Source organism: Carcharhinus amblyrhynchos, chromosome 17, assembly GCF_965287045.1.
Source record: "Carcharhinus amblyrhynchos chromosome 17, sCarAmb.v2.hapA, whole genome shotgun sequence".
Lineage (NCBI taxonomy): Eukaryota > Metazoa > Chordata > Chondrichthyes > Carcharhiniformes > Carcharhinidae > Carcharhinus > Carcharhinus amblyrhynchos.
The window spans coordinates 26132910-26150061 of NC_137340.1; the positions used below are offsets into that span (position 1 = coordinate 26132910).

General features: G+C 38.8%; 1 protein-coding gene across 5 annotated transcripts in view; it reads left to right on the top strand.

Moving 5' to 3' along the window:
• Positions 1-742: 742 nt before the first annotated feature.
• c17h10orf90 (chromosome 17 C10orf90 homolog) overlaps positions 743-17152 on the top strand; it is a 178909-nt gene continuing 162499 nt past the window's right edge. For 2 of the 5 annotated variants that reach the window (XM_080205636.1, XM_080205638.1), the window contains exons 1-3: positions 743-1126; positions 5626-6395; positions 9399-9474. In XM_080205636.1, the coding sequence (XP_080061762.1) occupies positions 5781-6395; positions 9399-9474 (691 nt within the window). In that variant the 5' untranslated portion in view covers positions 743-1126; positions 5626-5780. The remainder of the gene's footprint in view (positions 1127-5625; positions 6396-9398; positions 9475-17152) is intronic. The other 3 variants (XM_080205637.1, XM_080205639.1, XM_080205641.1) reach the window with 2 other exon arrangements.

Below are 17152 nucleotides of genomic sequence, written 5' to 3' on the forward strand. Positions count from 1 at the left end.
AGTCCAGGATATTGCAAAGGGAATCATTTTTAGTCACAGTAAATGATCCTGGTGAAAGAAGCACTTCACACTGATTAGTAGTACATTAACAAGCATCACTAAACTTCAACACTGGGCCTTCACTTCTCTTTCCATAGTTTGTATTTTAAGTATGGCACCTGGATATGAAGACAGGCATGCACCAACCAGCCCACCCCACCACGGAAAATATTACAAAACTCCCAGCTGCATAATTAATGACAACAGGACTGGAAGATACTGCTGGATTTCCTACCATCCCCCAGAAACATTCCCTGTGACTGCCCTGGGACTTAGTTCTGGATTGGAGAATTCTGCCCCTTGTTTCTGCAGTGGAAAAATCTGTATTATCTGTAATATTTGTAATTAGCTAGGAACTATTTTTTATGTGTCAGTGTTCCAGCTGGGATAACTTTTCACAGCTGCACTACGGAGTCATGTGACAGAATAGAACCAGCTCAAATCGGCCCTTCTTGTGTACAAGGCAGCCTGACAAATATTAACTACAAAGAACTCTCACCTTTCCAAGCCTAAGATGTAATTATTATCAAATCTGGGAACCAAAAGGCAACAAAAGGTCCACACCTTGGCTATGAATAATAAAAACAAATTCTCGAATAATCAGTTGCTTTGTCCTTAATTGCAATAACTTCCTCACAACAATAGGTCTATAACATCAGATGATCATTCACCAAAGATAAAATTGCCCAAATTTAGGAGAACTAAGCACAATGTTAATAAATTGCAACATCTCAACTTCAGAAAATTACAATTCTGTATATTTACCCTTTAAAGCAGTCCAACTGAAAGCACAAGAGTTTTCTACTGCAAACAAGCTTTTCAATGTTAATCATTAAGTGACCCTTAAATGTTATGAATGCATGATTGATTGCACACAGTCCTCATAACAGCTTGTATTCACATCAAAGCATTTCCAAAGAACTTCACTGAGCTTGAATTTTGTTTAGTGTTTTCCAAAAACAGTGCCTCATGATTAGAAACCTCAAAAAATTTATCAGTCTGTGCCTTGCTACATATTTAAGGAGGAGGATGTTTTCTTGCTGATTTTTTAAATATGGTGACAGCCACTAAAGTGATGTTTACATGGGTAAGTTATTTTCTGGAATTAAGAATCAGGAATGTTTCTGTTAGCTATGAGTCTCTAAGCAGATGTAGTTAATGTACTGTCAAGTGAAATTTTATCATTAAAAACATTGGATTTAATAGCTGAATTTTGTGGTAGTATAGGTTCCATTCTTACATTTTATTTGCATATTTCATAGAGAAGCCTTTCGTAGAGAAACTATTTCATAAAGAAATTGCTTTTAACGATTGACAGTAGATTACCTGAGCTTTAGGTAGTACTATTTAAAGAATTATAGACAGTTTGTTGTTGTATTATTACAGATTATTATTGATATGATTATGGCCATGATAATTGTATGGTAGCTCTTGTAAATACTTTTTCAAAGATCTGAGCTGGATGACCTAACCTTTAAAAACTCTGCTTTGTTGATTAGATCTGTGTCAGGCATGAGAATAAAAGGGCTTGTAACTATACTTTCTTCATAGATAATAACTTCAATCTTGTTCCAAGACATGATAAATTATTTATAAATAAAATTAACAAAATGCTCCTAGTCTTGGTGTTTGTATATTAATCTATTCAGGGGAATTTGAACATTTGAACTTCTTTTTGTAAAGATGCAAGTTTCAGTACCATTTTAGCTAAGTTTCTGATTTCAATTTTGTCGCTATATGAATCATCATGCAGAGTTCAGATGCCTATTTTTTGAAGGAGGCAAATGAGAGGGAAATTATGATGAGGCTGTGGTTGTATGTTTCCACTGGACATTAGACTGACAGCCTTGATTTTAAAAAAAGGCTGTTTTTCTGACCACCATTTTAACTGTCGCAAGTTGTAATAACCCCCACGAGGTCAACGCAGAATCACTGATTGATCTCTCGATGGGGCTCGATGAGTACATGTTCCACTAGTGACCTGCCCAGCTGGAATTCATTGGCTGTAATTTTACTGCACCACCTGTCACAGGAATTGGAACAGGCAGGAGGCAGACCATGGAAAGATCCATTGACCTCGGATGGGATTTTATGGTTTCAGGACAAACAAGGCCATAAAATCCTACCCATTATGTGAGTCTTTTATAAGGCAGGCATAGGATTGGGCCTGCTAATTGGTAGTCCCAGGCAAGGATTGTTGTGTGTACACCACAGTAGTGGTTTTACTTTTTATTCTGTAATGAGCTGTGTTCCTTTCCAGTCAGTCTTCCTGAGTCATTATGCAAGTGCAATGTAAAATAATAGAAAAAGTAAAGGGGCGAAGAAGAATTCTGTATACTCATCCTGAAACCAAAGTAAACATTTTGAATATCACTTAATTTGAAATTTTTGGCAATTTTTACCGTCTTGTTTTCCTGTCCAATTCTCACATGCTTCGTAAACCACTAAGGATGGAGACTCTAACTTAATGAAAATAGTTCCCAGTCAGTGAAGTATTTTGGGGTGAGAACAAAGTTTCATTACCAAGATTGAGATAAATCATCTGATCTGTTCAATGTGCTTTGGTCAGGATAGCTTCATTGGTTTTCATTAGCTTGGGATCTTTTACATACCCGAACATTACATACCCTTGCATAATTTCATTCTGCAGGTGAGCACATAATATAGTTGACATTCAGTGCAATGCTTTAATGGTAGGAATATGTCCGAGTTGCTTTCTTTTGTGCAAGAGGGTAGACTGAAGCCCTGTGTGCCATCTAAGGTATGTAAAAGATCCCAAACTAAGGAAAACCAATGAAGCTATCCTAACCAAAGTTTATTGTTTTACAAAGAACATTGAACATTGATTTATCTCAACTCTGGTAATGAGACTTTGTTCTTACCCCAAAAATACTTCACTAGCTAGGAATTATTTTCATTAAGTTAGAATTTCTCATTCTTCGTGGTTTACAAAGCATCTAAGTTCTTCCATTGCTGTCTGTCCAGAGCAAGAAATGTAACTCCATCAAAGTATCAGCCTGCCTTGCAACCAGCAGATTGTGATTCTTCATAGTTGATGTTTACATTTATAATAAACTTGTGATCTCTCTGAGTTGTTTCCATTATTAAAAAACATTCTTAGCCTCACAATATGTGAGCAGGAAGATAGGTGGCCTATCTTTCAACCTGTCTGATTTGGGTGGTCACATTCCTACCCGAATGAATATCCTAGAAGCATGTTTCCCTCACACAAAAGCAAACTAGAGTGCTAGTAAAGATGTGCTTTGTAGCATCTTGAGTATGTGCAATGTACTATATAAATGCGATTTGTTCAATGGGCAATAAATGTTGGCCTAGTCAGTGACGCCCACATCTCATAAATGTTTTGTTTTAAAATGACAACTCACTAGCATGCTGGTATAAAAGTAAAAACCCTGCTGTGACTCAGGTTAAATCCATTTCTTCAGTCGATTCAAGTCCAAAGTACAAGGATAAGCAAATAACTGTCAGCAGGAGGATTTTTACTGTTATTTTGTGAAGGCTAAAATCTGATAGTAACTATCCCATTGCAAAATGGAAACAAGCAGTCATATAATGGATAATAACATTCTCCAAATGTAGAAGGTAATTTTATCATAACATGAATTCTGCAGCAAAAATCAACATTTAAAATGCAGTTCTAATGGCAATAGTTAAACACTACCATTACTCCCTGTTTTTCATTATATCAAATATTTCTCCCCCATTATTAAAGATATACTTGTGTACAGTTTTTTCTTATTTTTCTCAAAATAATTTAAACTTCTTTTGATTAAGGTTGTTGTGTTCTTGGCTATAACCATCCAGTTTAGAACTGTGAACAACATCTTAAAAAACAACTGTCAATTTTTGGGATCCAGTTATAATTTGCAAGAATGGCCAGAAGCTAATCAAGAACCTGGATAAAGTGGATCCTGACTTGATGCCAAAGTATCTAGGAAAGTCTGTTGCGGGCAGAAGCATTGCCTATCCCAAATATGCCGATCACCAGAGGGAAGTGAATTAGAAGCTGGATCAGCAAAGTTACATTTCATTGAATCAGTTAACATCCCTGACAACTGGAATAAGAATATAAGAAAATGTGCAGGAATAGACCATATCAGTATGCTTTACTATTCAATAATATATTAAGTTCATATCAACTCCACTTTAGTGGCTTAGACCCTTGAAGACAAGCAGAATTTCTTTTCAACAGACTTTCCCTTGACCCTGTAAACTTTAACATGCAGATCTCAGACCTTGTGCTTAGTTGCAGCTCCTGTGAACTTTGGGATTCTAGTCTCCAGATGAAAATTAGCTCCAAACTCTATTTTTAACCCCCTTCAATATCAAAATATAATATAAGTATAAGTTGTTTAGTAGTTGCTGGAGTGTATTTTTGCTTTGGTGTGTTTACTCGCCAGCATAGCGTTGTACAGGTTAAGGCTGAGTGGTGACAAGGTATGTTGGGGCTTCAACGAACAGCCACATGCATTTGTAGAATACATGTCAATTCTGTGACCTTCCAATGTGGAAAGATACATCTTTGTCAGACAGTGACAGAAGTCTCTTATGCAGAGAAAATTGGACAGTAATGGAAGGGTCATATACTGGAGACCAGTAACAGTGCAATGTTAGGAATGGCCTAGGGGGTGGGCCACCACCTTCTACTAGTAGAAACATTTGGCAAGAATATAAAGATGGAAAAAACATTTCCAAATGAAGTTTCTTTATTTGGAAATTTTTTTCCATCTTTACATTCAAAAACAATACAGTGAACATTTTTTAAAGTCTGGGGGAATATAATGTTCAAAAGGATGAATTCCTGTTGAATATTATGACACAAGAAGGTACTTATTGCAATAACTGAGTAGCTACAAATGGGAACATTTTCTATCACTGTTATTAATGAATTTGAACAACTTGAGGAGCAAATATATTTATAATAATAAATAGGTTATTTATTTATAGTAAAATTCATATGATTTAACAAAACAACCGCAGAATACGTTCTAGGCATGGATGGAAACTGGCCTAACATTACAAAATAAAGAAGTAATTCAATCTGAAAAGATAACAGCTCTATTCTTCTGGATGGAGCCAGTGTGATCTCTGCCTTGAATTCTAACAGAGCTGTCTTTTGTCCATTTTGAGGGGAGACTTTCTCAGTTATTTCATGCATGACTTGAAAATGTTCCAATAGCGACAAAGTATGACTAACAAACAGGTTTTAAGTGTATTTGAAACTGAAAAACAATTTATAGTTTATTGGGTCAATGTGCCTAATACTTGAAAAGACTGAGCAAAGCTGTAAAGCTTTTAAAGTGTAATCAATCCTGAAGTGAGCGAGCAGATTGGGTTACAAAGTTTCTACACATTATAAAACATTTATTTGTGTCGTCTCTTCTTTCATACAATAGAATTGCGCACTGCAATGGAAATGAAGGTAAGTACATGTGTTAGAGAAATGCATGTTGCCGATTTGTAAGAAAATGACCCTTCACAATATCTGTCTTTGTTGGATTTGACAATTTTAACAAGGTTAAATTTATTGATAATGTAATATTGTGGGTTTTTTGCACTTCTCAGGTTCTTCGAATATTGCTGTTCTGTTCCTGAGTGAAATATGTGAGCTGGATCTCCAATTGGAAGAATTTTACTTCCTGATTAGGTCATCAAATAGCAGAAAGTGAAATACACTGTCTCACCTGTAATGCCTGAGAAATACTGACAGCTGTGGAACAATGGAGCTGTCTTTTCAATTACCGACAACTCTCACAAATGAGAAATGTGAGGGCAACTACTGGGAATTTATGATGTCGCAGGTAAAGATTTTGCCATCCAGACGATTTGTGGGAAACAGTAGTTTGGAAAACATGTCATTTCAGGTTCAAAAAACACAGAGAAGAGTCACGGGGGACTTTAAGAAAAGAGCAGCTCCACCAGCTTCCCGGACTGCATCAATGCCAGACCTGTCTGGTGAGCACGTTATACACACACCAAGCTTGAACAACCAGAATGTAAATGACAGATATGGCTACAAAGAAGGATTGAATCAGTATTCTCCAGGTTCTAGAAAGTATACATCCAACATGAAGTACCCCGATATTCCTTTTATAGCATATGCCCACAGGATACAAGATTCTACAGCTTACAGCGCAGCTAACATTGAAACCGCATTTGGTTCAAGCATTGAGACAATACGAATAAAGAACGCATGCATGCAAAAGAAAGAGTATGTTACGCTAGTAACATCTGATACTGTAAAATACCACCAATTACCTAAGCGAAACATTGTTGCAATTTATATTGTCGATGAAAACCAAAGCAACAATAAAGAAATAATACATTACACAGAGGTAAGACAATAATTTCAAAATGCTGATATTACTTCAATTATACTAAAAAGTAATTACTCCCCATTAATCAGAGTATCATTTACAACTTCAGAATACATCTTAAAGTCACTGTTTTTTGTTAGAATACATTGTTGTATATTTATACATTGCAGAGTACATGAGGTTAAAATGCAGAATGATAGGGAATAAGTCCAACATAAAGGCAAATACTTGATGATCCAAAGCACTTTAACAACTGACCAGGTTGTTGGTGTTTCTATAAGTCTGTCTATCCAGATATCTCTCTTCTGTATTTCTAGCAAAATTGGAAACATTCTTTCAGGTATCCATAGCAACATTTTGCTGAAAAGACCTACCTAAGAACATTAATAGGTATTGACTTCATGGACAAAAACCTATAGGGGAGCAAATCCCAGTGTGAGTACTAAAATGCAACAGATAAGGGCCATCATTGATGATCCCCAGGAAAGCTTGCAGGGTCAGTAAAGGGTCAGTTGGTTTCAATTCTGCTAGTATGCACCCACGACACTAGGGATACATCCATGGCATCTACCTCCTCCCTTGTTCCCTCCCTTGAAACAAGTTTGAAATGGCCCTAACAACCTGGTTAAGAAGGAATCCCCTTCATCCTTGTGTCACCTTGGGTTCAATTCTGGGCTGGAAACTCAAGCTCCACTCTAATTAGTTGGTGACGTGGTATGCATCTTATTAGCTGCATCTTGATTTGTTTTGATTTATTATTGTCACATATATTAGTATATTGTGAAAAGTATTGTTTCTTGCACACTATACAGATAAAGCATACCATACATAGAGAAGGAAGGGAGAGAGTGGAGAATATGGTGTTACAATCATAGCTAGGACGTAGAGAAAGATCAACTTCATGTGATGTAGGTCCATTCAAAAGTCTGATGGCAGCAGGGAAAAAGCTGTTTTTGAGTTGGTTGGTACATGATCTCAGACTTTGTATCTTTTTCCTGATGGAAGAAGGGGGAAGAGAGCATGTCCGGACTGCATGGGATCCTTGAGTATGCTGGCTTCTTTTCCGAGGCAGAGGGAAGTGCAGACAGTGTCAGTGGATGGGAGGCTGGTCTGTGTGATGGATTGGGCTACATGCTGTACCCTTTGTAGTTTCAATTGACCTAATGCCCACTTCCATTCTAGAATGAAGAACCAGGAATCTCCTGACTTAAGGAGTCTCTGCTCCCAGTCCAGTCCCCATTTGCACTGATGGCTTTGTCTATGGTAAACAGAGACTCTGATGGCAATTCACTTGTTTGATCATGACCTGGCATATCAGATCCTTGCCTCAGTTCCTACTGTGGGAGAGTATATGGACACAGCTGTAGATTTTCAGCATCATATCAATATTGACGCCTTTGGCCTTGTTAATTTCTGTGTAAATAACTAACTGTTACCTGGAAAATGGGTAGCCTAATAAGTTGTTGAAAGAGACTTCTAGCTCTGTGATCTGATATGGTAGGTTTCCAGCAACCTGCATTTTCCAACATAAAGAATCAAGACTAGAGATTGCTTAACATTTTTCTGTTGGCAGCGTGGTATTTTAGATTAGAAGTGTTTCCTCTCTGTCAGATATTATTTCCTTTAATAAATCTTTAATGTAGGAATTTTAGTAAATAGAACCATGGTTTCATAATCCCTTTGTCAGGTTATTCAGTACACAACGACAATCATTAATATTCCTAAGCTAATCAAGACATTCACAAATCCCAGAACATCTTAAAAGGACAGTTCTGTCACAATTATAATTGTGCATATCTCAACAGTCACTTATTATTATGGTGAAGTATTATTTATGTCCATTTAAACTACATGCCTAATCTCAGAAATGGAATGCAGCTACTCTGATGTTCCAAAGACTCAGGCAATGAAACCAGAAAGTGCTGAAGAAAAAGGTATGGTCAGAACTAATGCTTTACAATGGTCATATTATTTTGGAAATTAGATTTGGCGTTGCAAATTTAAAAATCCATGAAATGACCCATCAGCATACTTACATGTATTTCTGAAATTCATGCCAAGTACAGCTTTCAAATTTTTTACACCTGTTTGCTGAAAATGTAATTCTAATTAATATAAACTATATTTCCTGTTGTCCTCCTACAAAATCTTCTGAACTAGAATCTTTTTCAATATTTTGTGTAACCCACATTAAAGAAAAAAAGAATTTTTAAATTTTAAAAAGCACATTCTCAGGATATCTTATAGAACTTCACAACCAGTTAACTACTTTTGAAATGTTGCCACTGCTGTCATGTAGACGGATACATGAACTAATTTAGTGTGTGATCTCATAAATAGCAAGCGAGATAAATTAGCAGCTTATCAGTTTTGATGTTATTGATTGAGAGAAAATTAGTGAAGTCCCCTCCTTTTTCTTAAATGTTTCTGTGGATGTTTGGTTTAAGATCTGATCTAAAACATTCCATTTCAAATAATGCGCCACTCCCTCAATACTGTAGGAATGTCAATCTACATTACATTCAAGCTATTGAACATGGCTTTCTGACTTGCAACAAGTGAATGATCACTGAGAAAAGTCATTACTTTAAAGTAGACTAATCTTGGAAATTATGGAAGGATTAGTTCCTGTTGACATAAAGGTTCCACCCAACTGCTCTCCACCAATATCCTCCAGAGATCATGATCACAAGAAATTCAGGCTCAAACTTCAAATTGAAGTTGTGTTCTCTGGCTGTGCTGATAATCAGAGGTGAGGTTATTTCCAGACCAAAAATTGTGAAGCAAGTAAATGATAATTTTTGCACCTCTTAGTTGCTGCATACAAACAATCAAACTCTTCAAACATGAGGAATGATTGACAGGAGATAACTGCTAAAGAGAAACAGAAAATACTAAAATGAGGGAATATTTATAATGATGCAATGGCAAATAACTAGCTAAAAACTTAGCTGATATATTTCAAATGTAATCAAAGTGCTGCAAGGATACTGTGTTGATACAATTCTAATTTTGTTTTAGCAGAATGAGAAAGTAAACGTTCCTTTTACATCAGCCTCAACCAAAAGCATTAAAAGCACACAGAATGAAGACCAAGGTAATGAAAAACAATTTTTTAAAAACTGCATAACTGTACAACAGACTATCAATGGCTTTGCAGTCAGATTGGAAGAGTATCAAGGATTATTACTGCCATATTTGGTGCATATTTGGATATATTCTGGTTTGTTCTACTGAAATTCAGATATCCTTGTCCCTTTAAAAAATGATGCCATATATTTGCAGTCAGTTTTGATTTCTCTGACCAGGGAATCTCTGAAATAACAGTGATTGTAAATAATCCAAACAGCCATCTCTGAACCTCAGGAGTTAAGAATCAATCAAAAAGAAAATGAAGAGCTTGCATTTCTTTAGTACCTTCCATGATCTCCAGATGTCCCAATGCAGTTATAATCAGCCAATGAAATGCTTTTGAAGTGTAGTCACTGTTGTAACATAATAATATCAGCAGTCAATTTGCACATAAGGCCCTCCAAACAACATTGTAAAAAAATTACGATTTTGTGTGTGGGTTGAGGGATAAATGTTGGCCAGAACAAGAGAAAATTTGCTGCTTTTGTTGAATAAAACCATGCGATCTTATGGCTGGAATTTTACCAGCACACCTGCCCCAGAACTGGGGAGGGCGAGGCTCACAGAATGGGATTCTCCATTGGCTTTGGGCGGGATTTTACGGGCCTTGCCCGAGCATGGTCATAAAATCCCGGCCCATATGCCCACTCAAGGAGACAGACTTGGTTCAATGTCTTGTCCAAAAGTTATCATCTCAAATGGTGCAGCAGACCTTCAAAAATATCAGCCTGGACTATGTACTCTAGTTTTTGGAGTGGAAAGGAATTCATGATTGTTTGATTCAGAGGTAAAAGAATGCTAACACTTAATCAAGGCTGGTATCTGGCAGGAGTAAAGTCACTAATAATACCCTAAAATGATAGAAAAATCTACAACTTTGAAAAAAAGAATTTCCTGATACAACTGCTGTGTTCTTTTACTCATTATGAAGGATTGTACTTTAAAATAATCTAGGGAAGAGGCAAAACATAGAAACATAAAAAATAGGTGCAGGAGTAGGCCACTCAGCCTTTCGAGCCTGCACCACCATTCAATATGATTATGGTTGATCATGCACTTACAGTATCCTGCTCTTGCTTTCTCTCCATACTTCTTGATCCCTTTAGCCGCAAGGGCCACATCCAGCTCCCTCTTGAATGTATCTAATGAACTTTCTGTGGTAAAGAATTCCACAGGTTCACAACTCTCTGAGTGAAGAGGTTCTTCCTCATCTCAGTCTTGAATGGTTTACCCCTTATGCTCAACATCAGGAACATTCTTCCCACATCTAACCTGTTCAGCCCCATCAGGATTTTATATGTTTCTATGAGATCCCCTCTCATTCTTCTAAATTTCAGTGAGTATAAGCCCAGTCGATCCAGTCTTTCTTCATATGTCAGTCCTGCCATTCTGGGAATCAGCTGGTGAACCTTCACTGGACTCTCTCAATAGCAAGAATGTCCTCCCTCAGACCAGGAGACCAAAACTACACACAATACTCAAGGTATGGCATCACCAAGGCCCTGCATAATTTCAGCAAGACATCCCTACTCCTATACGCAAATCCTTTTGCTATTAAGGCCAGCATGCCATTAGCTTTCTTCACCGCCTGCTGTACCTACGTGCCAACCTTCAACGACTGTTCCACTTCCCCTTTTTCTAAACTGCCACAATTCGGATAATAATCTTCCTTCCTGTTTTTGCCACCAAAGTGGATAATCTTACATTTATCCACATTATTTTGCATTTGCCAAGTATTTGCCCATTCAGTCAGACTGTCCAAGTCACCCTGCAGCCTCTTACCCTCCTCATCATAGCATACACTGCCAGCTAGTTTAGTGTTGCTAGAAATTTGGAGTTATTTGCCAGAATTTTACTGCCTTGTCCACCCAAGGCTCATAAGATCCCACCCAGGAGCAACGGAGTATGCCATTTCGTGAACCTCGCCCACCCTGGAATCGGGGTAGATGTGCTGGTAAAATTCTGGCAATTGTATTCAATTCCTTCGTCCAATAATGCACATGTTTAATAATTTGTTCAAAAAAAAGATGTAGCACCAGAAGACTGGTGAACAGCTAACATAATTCCTACATTTAGGATGTGGCGGAGGGAATATTCCAGGGAATTATAGACTAGTTGGTTAAACTTTGGTGATAGGAAACATAATAGAATGCCTACTAGAGGAGAGAATAGAAGGACATATGTGGTGGAATTTCCCCATCCTGCCTACTGTATGAATTGTAGTGGGTGGGACAGAAAATTTGGCAGACCATTTAAAGCTCTGTTGATCTCAGGCCAGAATTTCTGGTCTTGGGGCGCCCACGTTTGGAAAATCTTACCAATAGAAACAAAAAAAATGTCAATTTTAATTTCAAATGGTGAAGGGTTGAATTCTCCCAAAAAAAATTCGAAGTGCCGAATTTGCGTAAAAACAGGAGTGAATCCACTGGTTTTTCCAGCAGGATTTTCAAATGAATCTCACACATTCTGCACACTTCAGAGTATATTAGTGTGAATTTCATTAAAAATCAGGGGATAAAGCATATTCCTGCTTGGCGCTGAATAATCACTGCACATTTGCTGATCTGTCATAGCGGAGATCTGCACATGCGCAATAGCCCTGCACTGCTGACCGCCCGTATGATCACTGGCCAGAACAGCAACCTCCCATTGCTGGCCATGTGACCCCCTTAATATCTGATAACACCTGATCGTTGCTCTCCCAGATGAGTCTGGGCCAGACCGACCCCTCCACTCCCAGCCTACCTTGATCGCCCAATCCCGATCTCCCAAATCCCCCCCCCAAGATGCTCTGCCCCCATTGACTCCACTCCTTTGGCACTGCCTGGTACCCAGTGGATAGTGCCAAGGTGCCACCTAAACACTGTCACTTTACCCTTCAGGCAGTGCGAAGGGGGCTAGGCTGCCACTGCCAGGCTGCAAATGCCTACAGACACCCCCCTTCTTATTCCTGACCTCCTTGGTGGCCTCCATAACCCCCTTTACTCCAGTGGGATCGGGTCACCAGTTCCCCACTAGTGGGGAGTTATTGTAAAACCTGCTGAAGTGAAACACACCTGGTGGGGGGAGTGAGGCTAGTGGACCAAGAGACTTCAGTCCAAAACCTGCTAAGTATATGCTGATGATTATTAGCATAATTTATTCAGCTCGATTCCTTGTGTGGAGCTGATGGCGTCAGAAATCAGGTGACTGGAGATGCGTTAGAAAACCTGCTACACAGCTTCTTCTTGAGTTCCTGGCCTGCTGCACTGCTAGAGCAGTGCAGTGGACTGGGAGAATTGCTCCCAAAATCTTGACCAACCTTATTGAATTTTTGAGGTGATAACAGTAACAGTTGTAATGCAATAGATGTAATTTACCTGGATTTTTGAAAGTGTGTATCATAATAGACAGATAAATAAAGTCCACAATTAAGGCCATCAATATCAAATAGTCACCAAAATCTTAATAGGACGTTCAGAACAAAATTCTTCGTTCCAGGAATGATGACAATACAGAACTTGTTATTGCAGAGAATGCTTGAAGCGAATAGTAAAGATGCATTTAAAGGGAAGTTGAATGAATCAGCTTCCCTGATATGAGCAAGAGGGGAATTGTATGTTACAATGGTAGATTTAGATAAGAAAGATGGGAAGAGGTTTGACTAGAGTGTAAAAGTTAGCATGATCTGTTTGGATCAAAAGCCTGTTTCTATGAGGTATAACCTATGCAATGTAAAATTAAAATATGTTGGGCTTGAAGAAAAAAGTGGATTTTACTGCTCTAATTGAATGGATTTTTAAATTTTTCTGGGAATTGATCAATTATGAAATAGACCCCTAACATAGTGTACTTAAAATTGACAGTGTAATATTTAATTACTTATTGCTTTTCTCAACAATCCAGAAATAATAAGTGTTCAGTGCCTATTTTCTTTCAGCCGTGGTCTGATTCAGCAATTCCACTACATGAGAGAATTCTGGACAAAAGTGGGTAGAGGTAATCGAAAGGAGGTTAAACAACCAGGACAATAGAAGTTGACGTTGCTGTCGATTGGAAAAGTTGATATAGTTTCAGTGGTTGGTAGTTAAGGGAGTTAATTGGCATTTGAAAGTTTTCAAAGGGTACTCTTTGCCACTTTCTAGATAATTGAGGTAATTAATGCAAAGTGACTGCACTTGCTAAAGATTTCAAAGAAAGCTGTCAACATAAGTCTGGAGAACTCGGTGGCATGAGTTGCACCTTTCCCAATGTTAACTTTATTCTGGAGGCAGCTGTAGGGGATCCCTGATGTCCCGCAAAGTGATGTTATCAAAAAAGCAATGCAGCCAATGACATTGGAGAATTCTCACCTGAAGAAAACCGGGAAGTAACCTGTAGGTTTTATAGTTTTCATTTGGTCATGCGTGATTTGCCTGAAGATAGGTTCAAGACTCATTGTTTGCAGATGCTTCAGCCTGAGAAGTTTTCTTGGCAGTTTGTTGTCAGTGGTGGATTGCCATTACCAGGGCAAGTAGGCGGGTTCCAAATGTCCCTCGCCTGAAATGCTGTTGGTGTTATTCCAAGCGAAAAGCTAGCCAGCTGAGCTAATCAACCCCCACTTTGTTTACGGAATATTTATCATTGAATGAAGAAATTGGACATTCCAGGGATATAAAATTAGTTTTTAAGGCCAGAGACGTTCGTCACTAATTGTAAATACGGTACACAGGTAAAAATCAATTCACAGCTCATTCAACAAGGCATAACTTTTTCAAGGATTTTTATAACACTGAAAATGATAATACAGAAAGTAGAAGTTCATATCAATTAAGTTATTTCTAATTGATTTCCAACAGCAAGGATTCAAAAGCACATCTTACGTAAGAATGTGCAATAGCTGACATCAGCATTTGGATTTTTCTGTTTAACTGGGCAGGTGTGAATGCCAAGAGTTGCTGTCAGTTTTCCAGAACAATGTAGTGATTGCTAACGATTTTGCTGCTATCCTAACTGTAAAGCCTGGGCCAATACATTTCTTTGCCACATGGAGCTAAAAGCAATTTAAATCTCAGCTGTTTCATTTCTTGCATTACGATTGTGCCTAGATTTAAAAAACATTCTTAATTGGATGTAAAGTATGTTGGAACACCTAAAAGATGCTACATAAATGCAAGTCTCTCTTTTCTTTGAGGAGTCGTTGAAAGCTTTCTCAGTTATGCACGTTTTGGCATTCATATCTAGGCATTACATAGATACTCTTGTGAGCTCATTGAACTACTGACACTGCGTGGCAGTTCTTCAGATGTTGGGGGAACACTGATTTTCTCTATGGCCTCCCCGCTTTTAATTACTTCAGACTCTTTAAAGATTATATCAGAATTTTTTTTTTCTTTTCCAGTGATAGAAACCTTTTAGTTGTTCTGGCCCTGCTCGAGGGAGAAGATTAGTGACAAATTTATGTTAGTGGGCAATATTTTCTCTGCTTTGCTAAACCACCATCAGGAGATAATCGAGACTACTGTCTTCAATAGATGAAAGAAAAATAAAATGCCTGTTTAATGATGGTTAATTGTTTACATGGAGTGGAATAAAACTGCACACAATACTCCAGGTGTGGCCTTAACAACACCTTATATAGTTACAATAAAACATCCCTATACTCAAATCTTTTGGCTATTATCATTTGCCTTCTTTACTGCCTGCTGTACCTGCGCACCTTGGGCCCGATTTTACCATCAGGTTGCACCCGTTTTCGGGCATGAAAACTTGGTAAGATCGGGCGTGAGGCGTTCAGAACTTCCAGTGGCTCTGACTCAGCTCGGTGATAGGGCTGAAATGGGTCAGATGACTCTCTGGGGGGGAGGGAGGTGGATCAGTTGGCTCCCTGGTGGGGGGAGATAGGTGGGTCAGATGGCTTTCTAGTGGGGAGGTGGGGCAGTGGATGACAGGGGGGTTGTTGCCACTCTGCGTATGATCGATGGTGGGAAAGGAGGGATCCGTTGCCATTCTACATTTGATCAGTGGGGGGAAAGGGGGTCTGCTGCCACTCTGCATGTGATCAGTTGGGGAGGAGGGTTAGGGGGCCATGATCTGTCTGGGTACTGGGCAAGTGAGGGCATAAGGGGGTCAGTAATGTTGTTGAGTTGAGACAATGTCCGTGGAACCAGGTGGAGGTATCATCCGGTCAGGATAGTGATGAACATTGTCAGAGAATACAGCAGGATATAGATAGGCTGGAAAATTGGGCAGAGAAATGGCAAATGGAATTTAATCCAGATAAATGTGAAGTAATGCATTTTGGTAGATCTAATGCAGGGGGAAGCTATACAATAAATGACAGAACCATCAGGAGTATAGACCACAGAGGGATCTGGTTGTGCAAGTCCACAGATCCTTAAAGGTGGCAACACAGTGGAAAAGGTGGTGAAGAAGGCATATAGCATGCTTACCTTTATTGGGTGGGCATAGAGTATAAAAGTTGGCATATGATGTTGCAATTATATGGAACGCTGGTTAGGCCACATTTGGAATACTGCATCCAGTTCTGGTTGCCATACTAACAAAAGGATGTGGAGGCTTTGGATAGAGTGCAGAAAAGGTTTACCAGGATGTTGCCAGATATGGAGGGTCATAGCTATAAGGTGAGATTGAGTAAACTAGGGTTGTTCTCCCTGGAAAGATGGAGGTTGAGGGACAACCTAATAGAATTTTACAAAATTATGAAGGGCATAGATAGGGTGAACAGTTGGAAGCTTTTTCCCAGGTCGGAAATGACAAACACGAGCGGTCACAAGTTCAAGGTAAGGGGGGTAAGGTTCAATACAGATATGTGGGGGACGTATTTTACATTGAGGGTGGTGGGGGCCTGGAATGCACTATCAGGCAAGTTGGTTGAGACAGACACACTAGGATCATTTAAGACTTATCTAGATAGCCACATGAGCAGTCTTGGAATAGAGGGATACAAACAGATGGTCTAGTTAGGAACACATGATCAGTGCAGGCTTGTAGAGCCAAAGGGACTGTTCCTGTGCTGTGTTATCCTTTGTCCTTTAGGAGCGTTTTTCTATATTTTTTTATTGCACATGCGCAGTTGAAGGCTCCGATCGGAGCTGCAGTGTTTCGGGTACGTTAAGCCCTGTCCACTGGCCTCTGCAGCACGATTCAGAATTGCTGATTTTTTTTCAGGCAGAGTGTATATGGAGGTGCCTGAGAATGGGACTAAAAGTTGGATCTGAAACACTCCCAGTTTCAAGTCTGCCCAGCACTTAGAATTAAAATGGTAAAATAGGGCCCCATGTCTCACTGAGTATCCACCTCTCTCAATTTACACCCATTCAAATAATAGTAGTGCCACTGGGGAACCATCTGCCAGGAGCAGACGATCCTGCTGTCAGGAAGGACTGGAAAATGCCGCCCATAATATATACAGCAGAGTAACAGACCATTCAGCCCAAACAGACCAGGTCAGTGTTTATGCTCAACATGAACCTTGAGGGAGGAAGTACAATTTTAATGTGCTCTGTTTCACATACCCTATATCTTTAAGATCAATACCTATTATTGGACCTCTAGGACATACCTCTCCTTCCTCGCATTTCTTTGTAGATTATCACTTTTCTTTATTTGTTCCAGATCAATAAACAAAAACATTTGTAACACTATGTACGAAAATTCTCTCA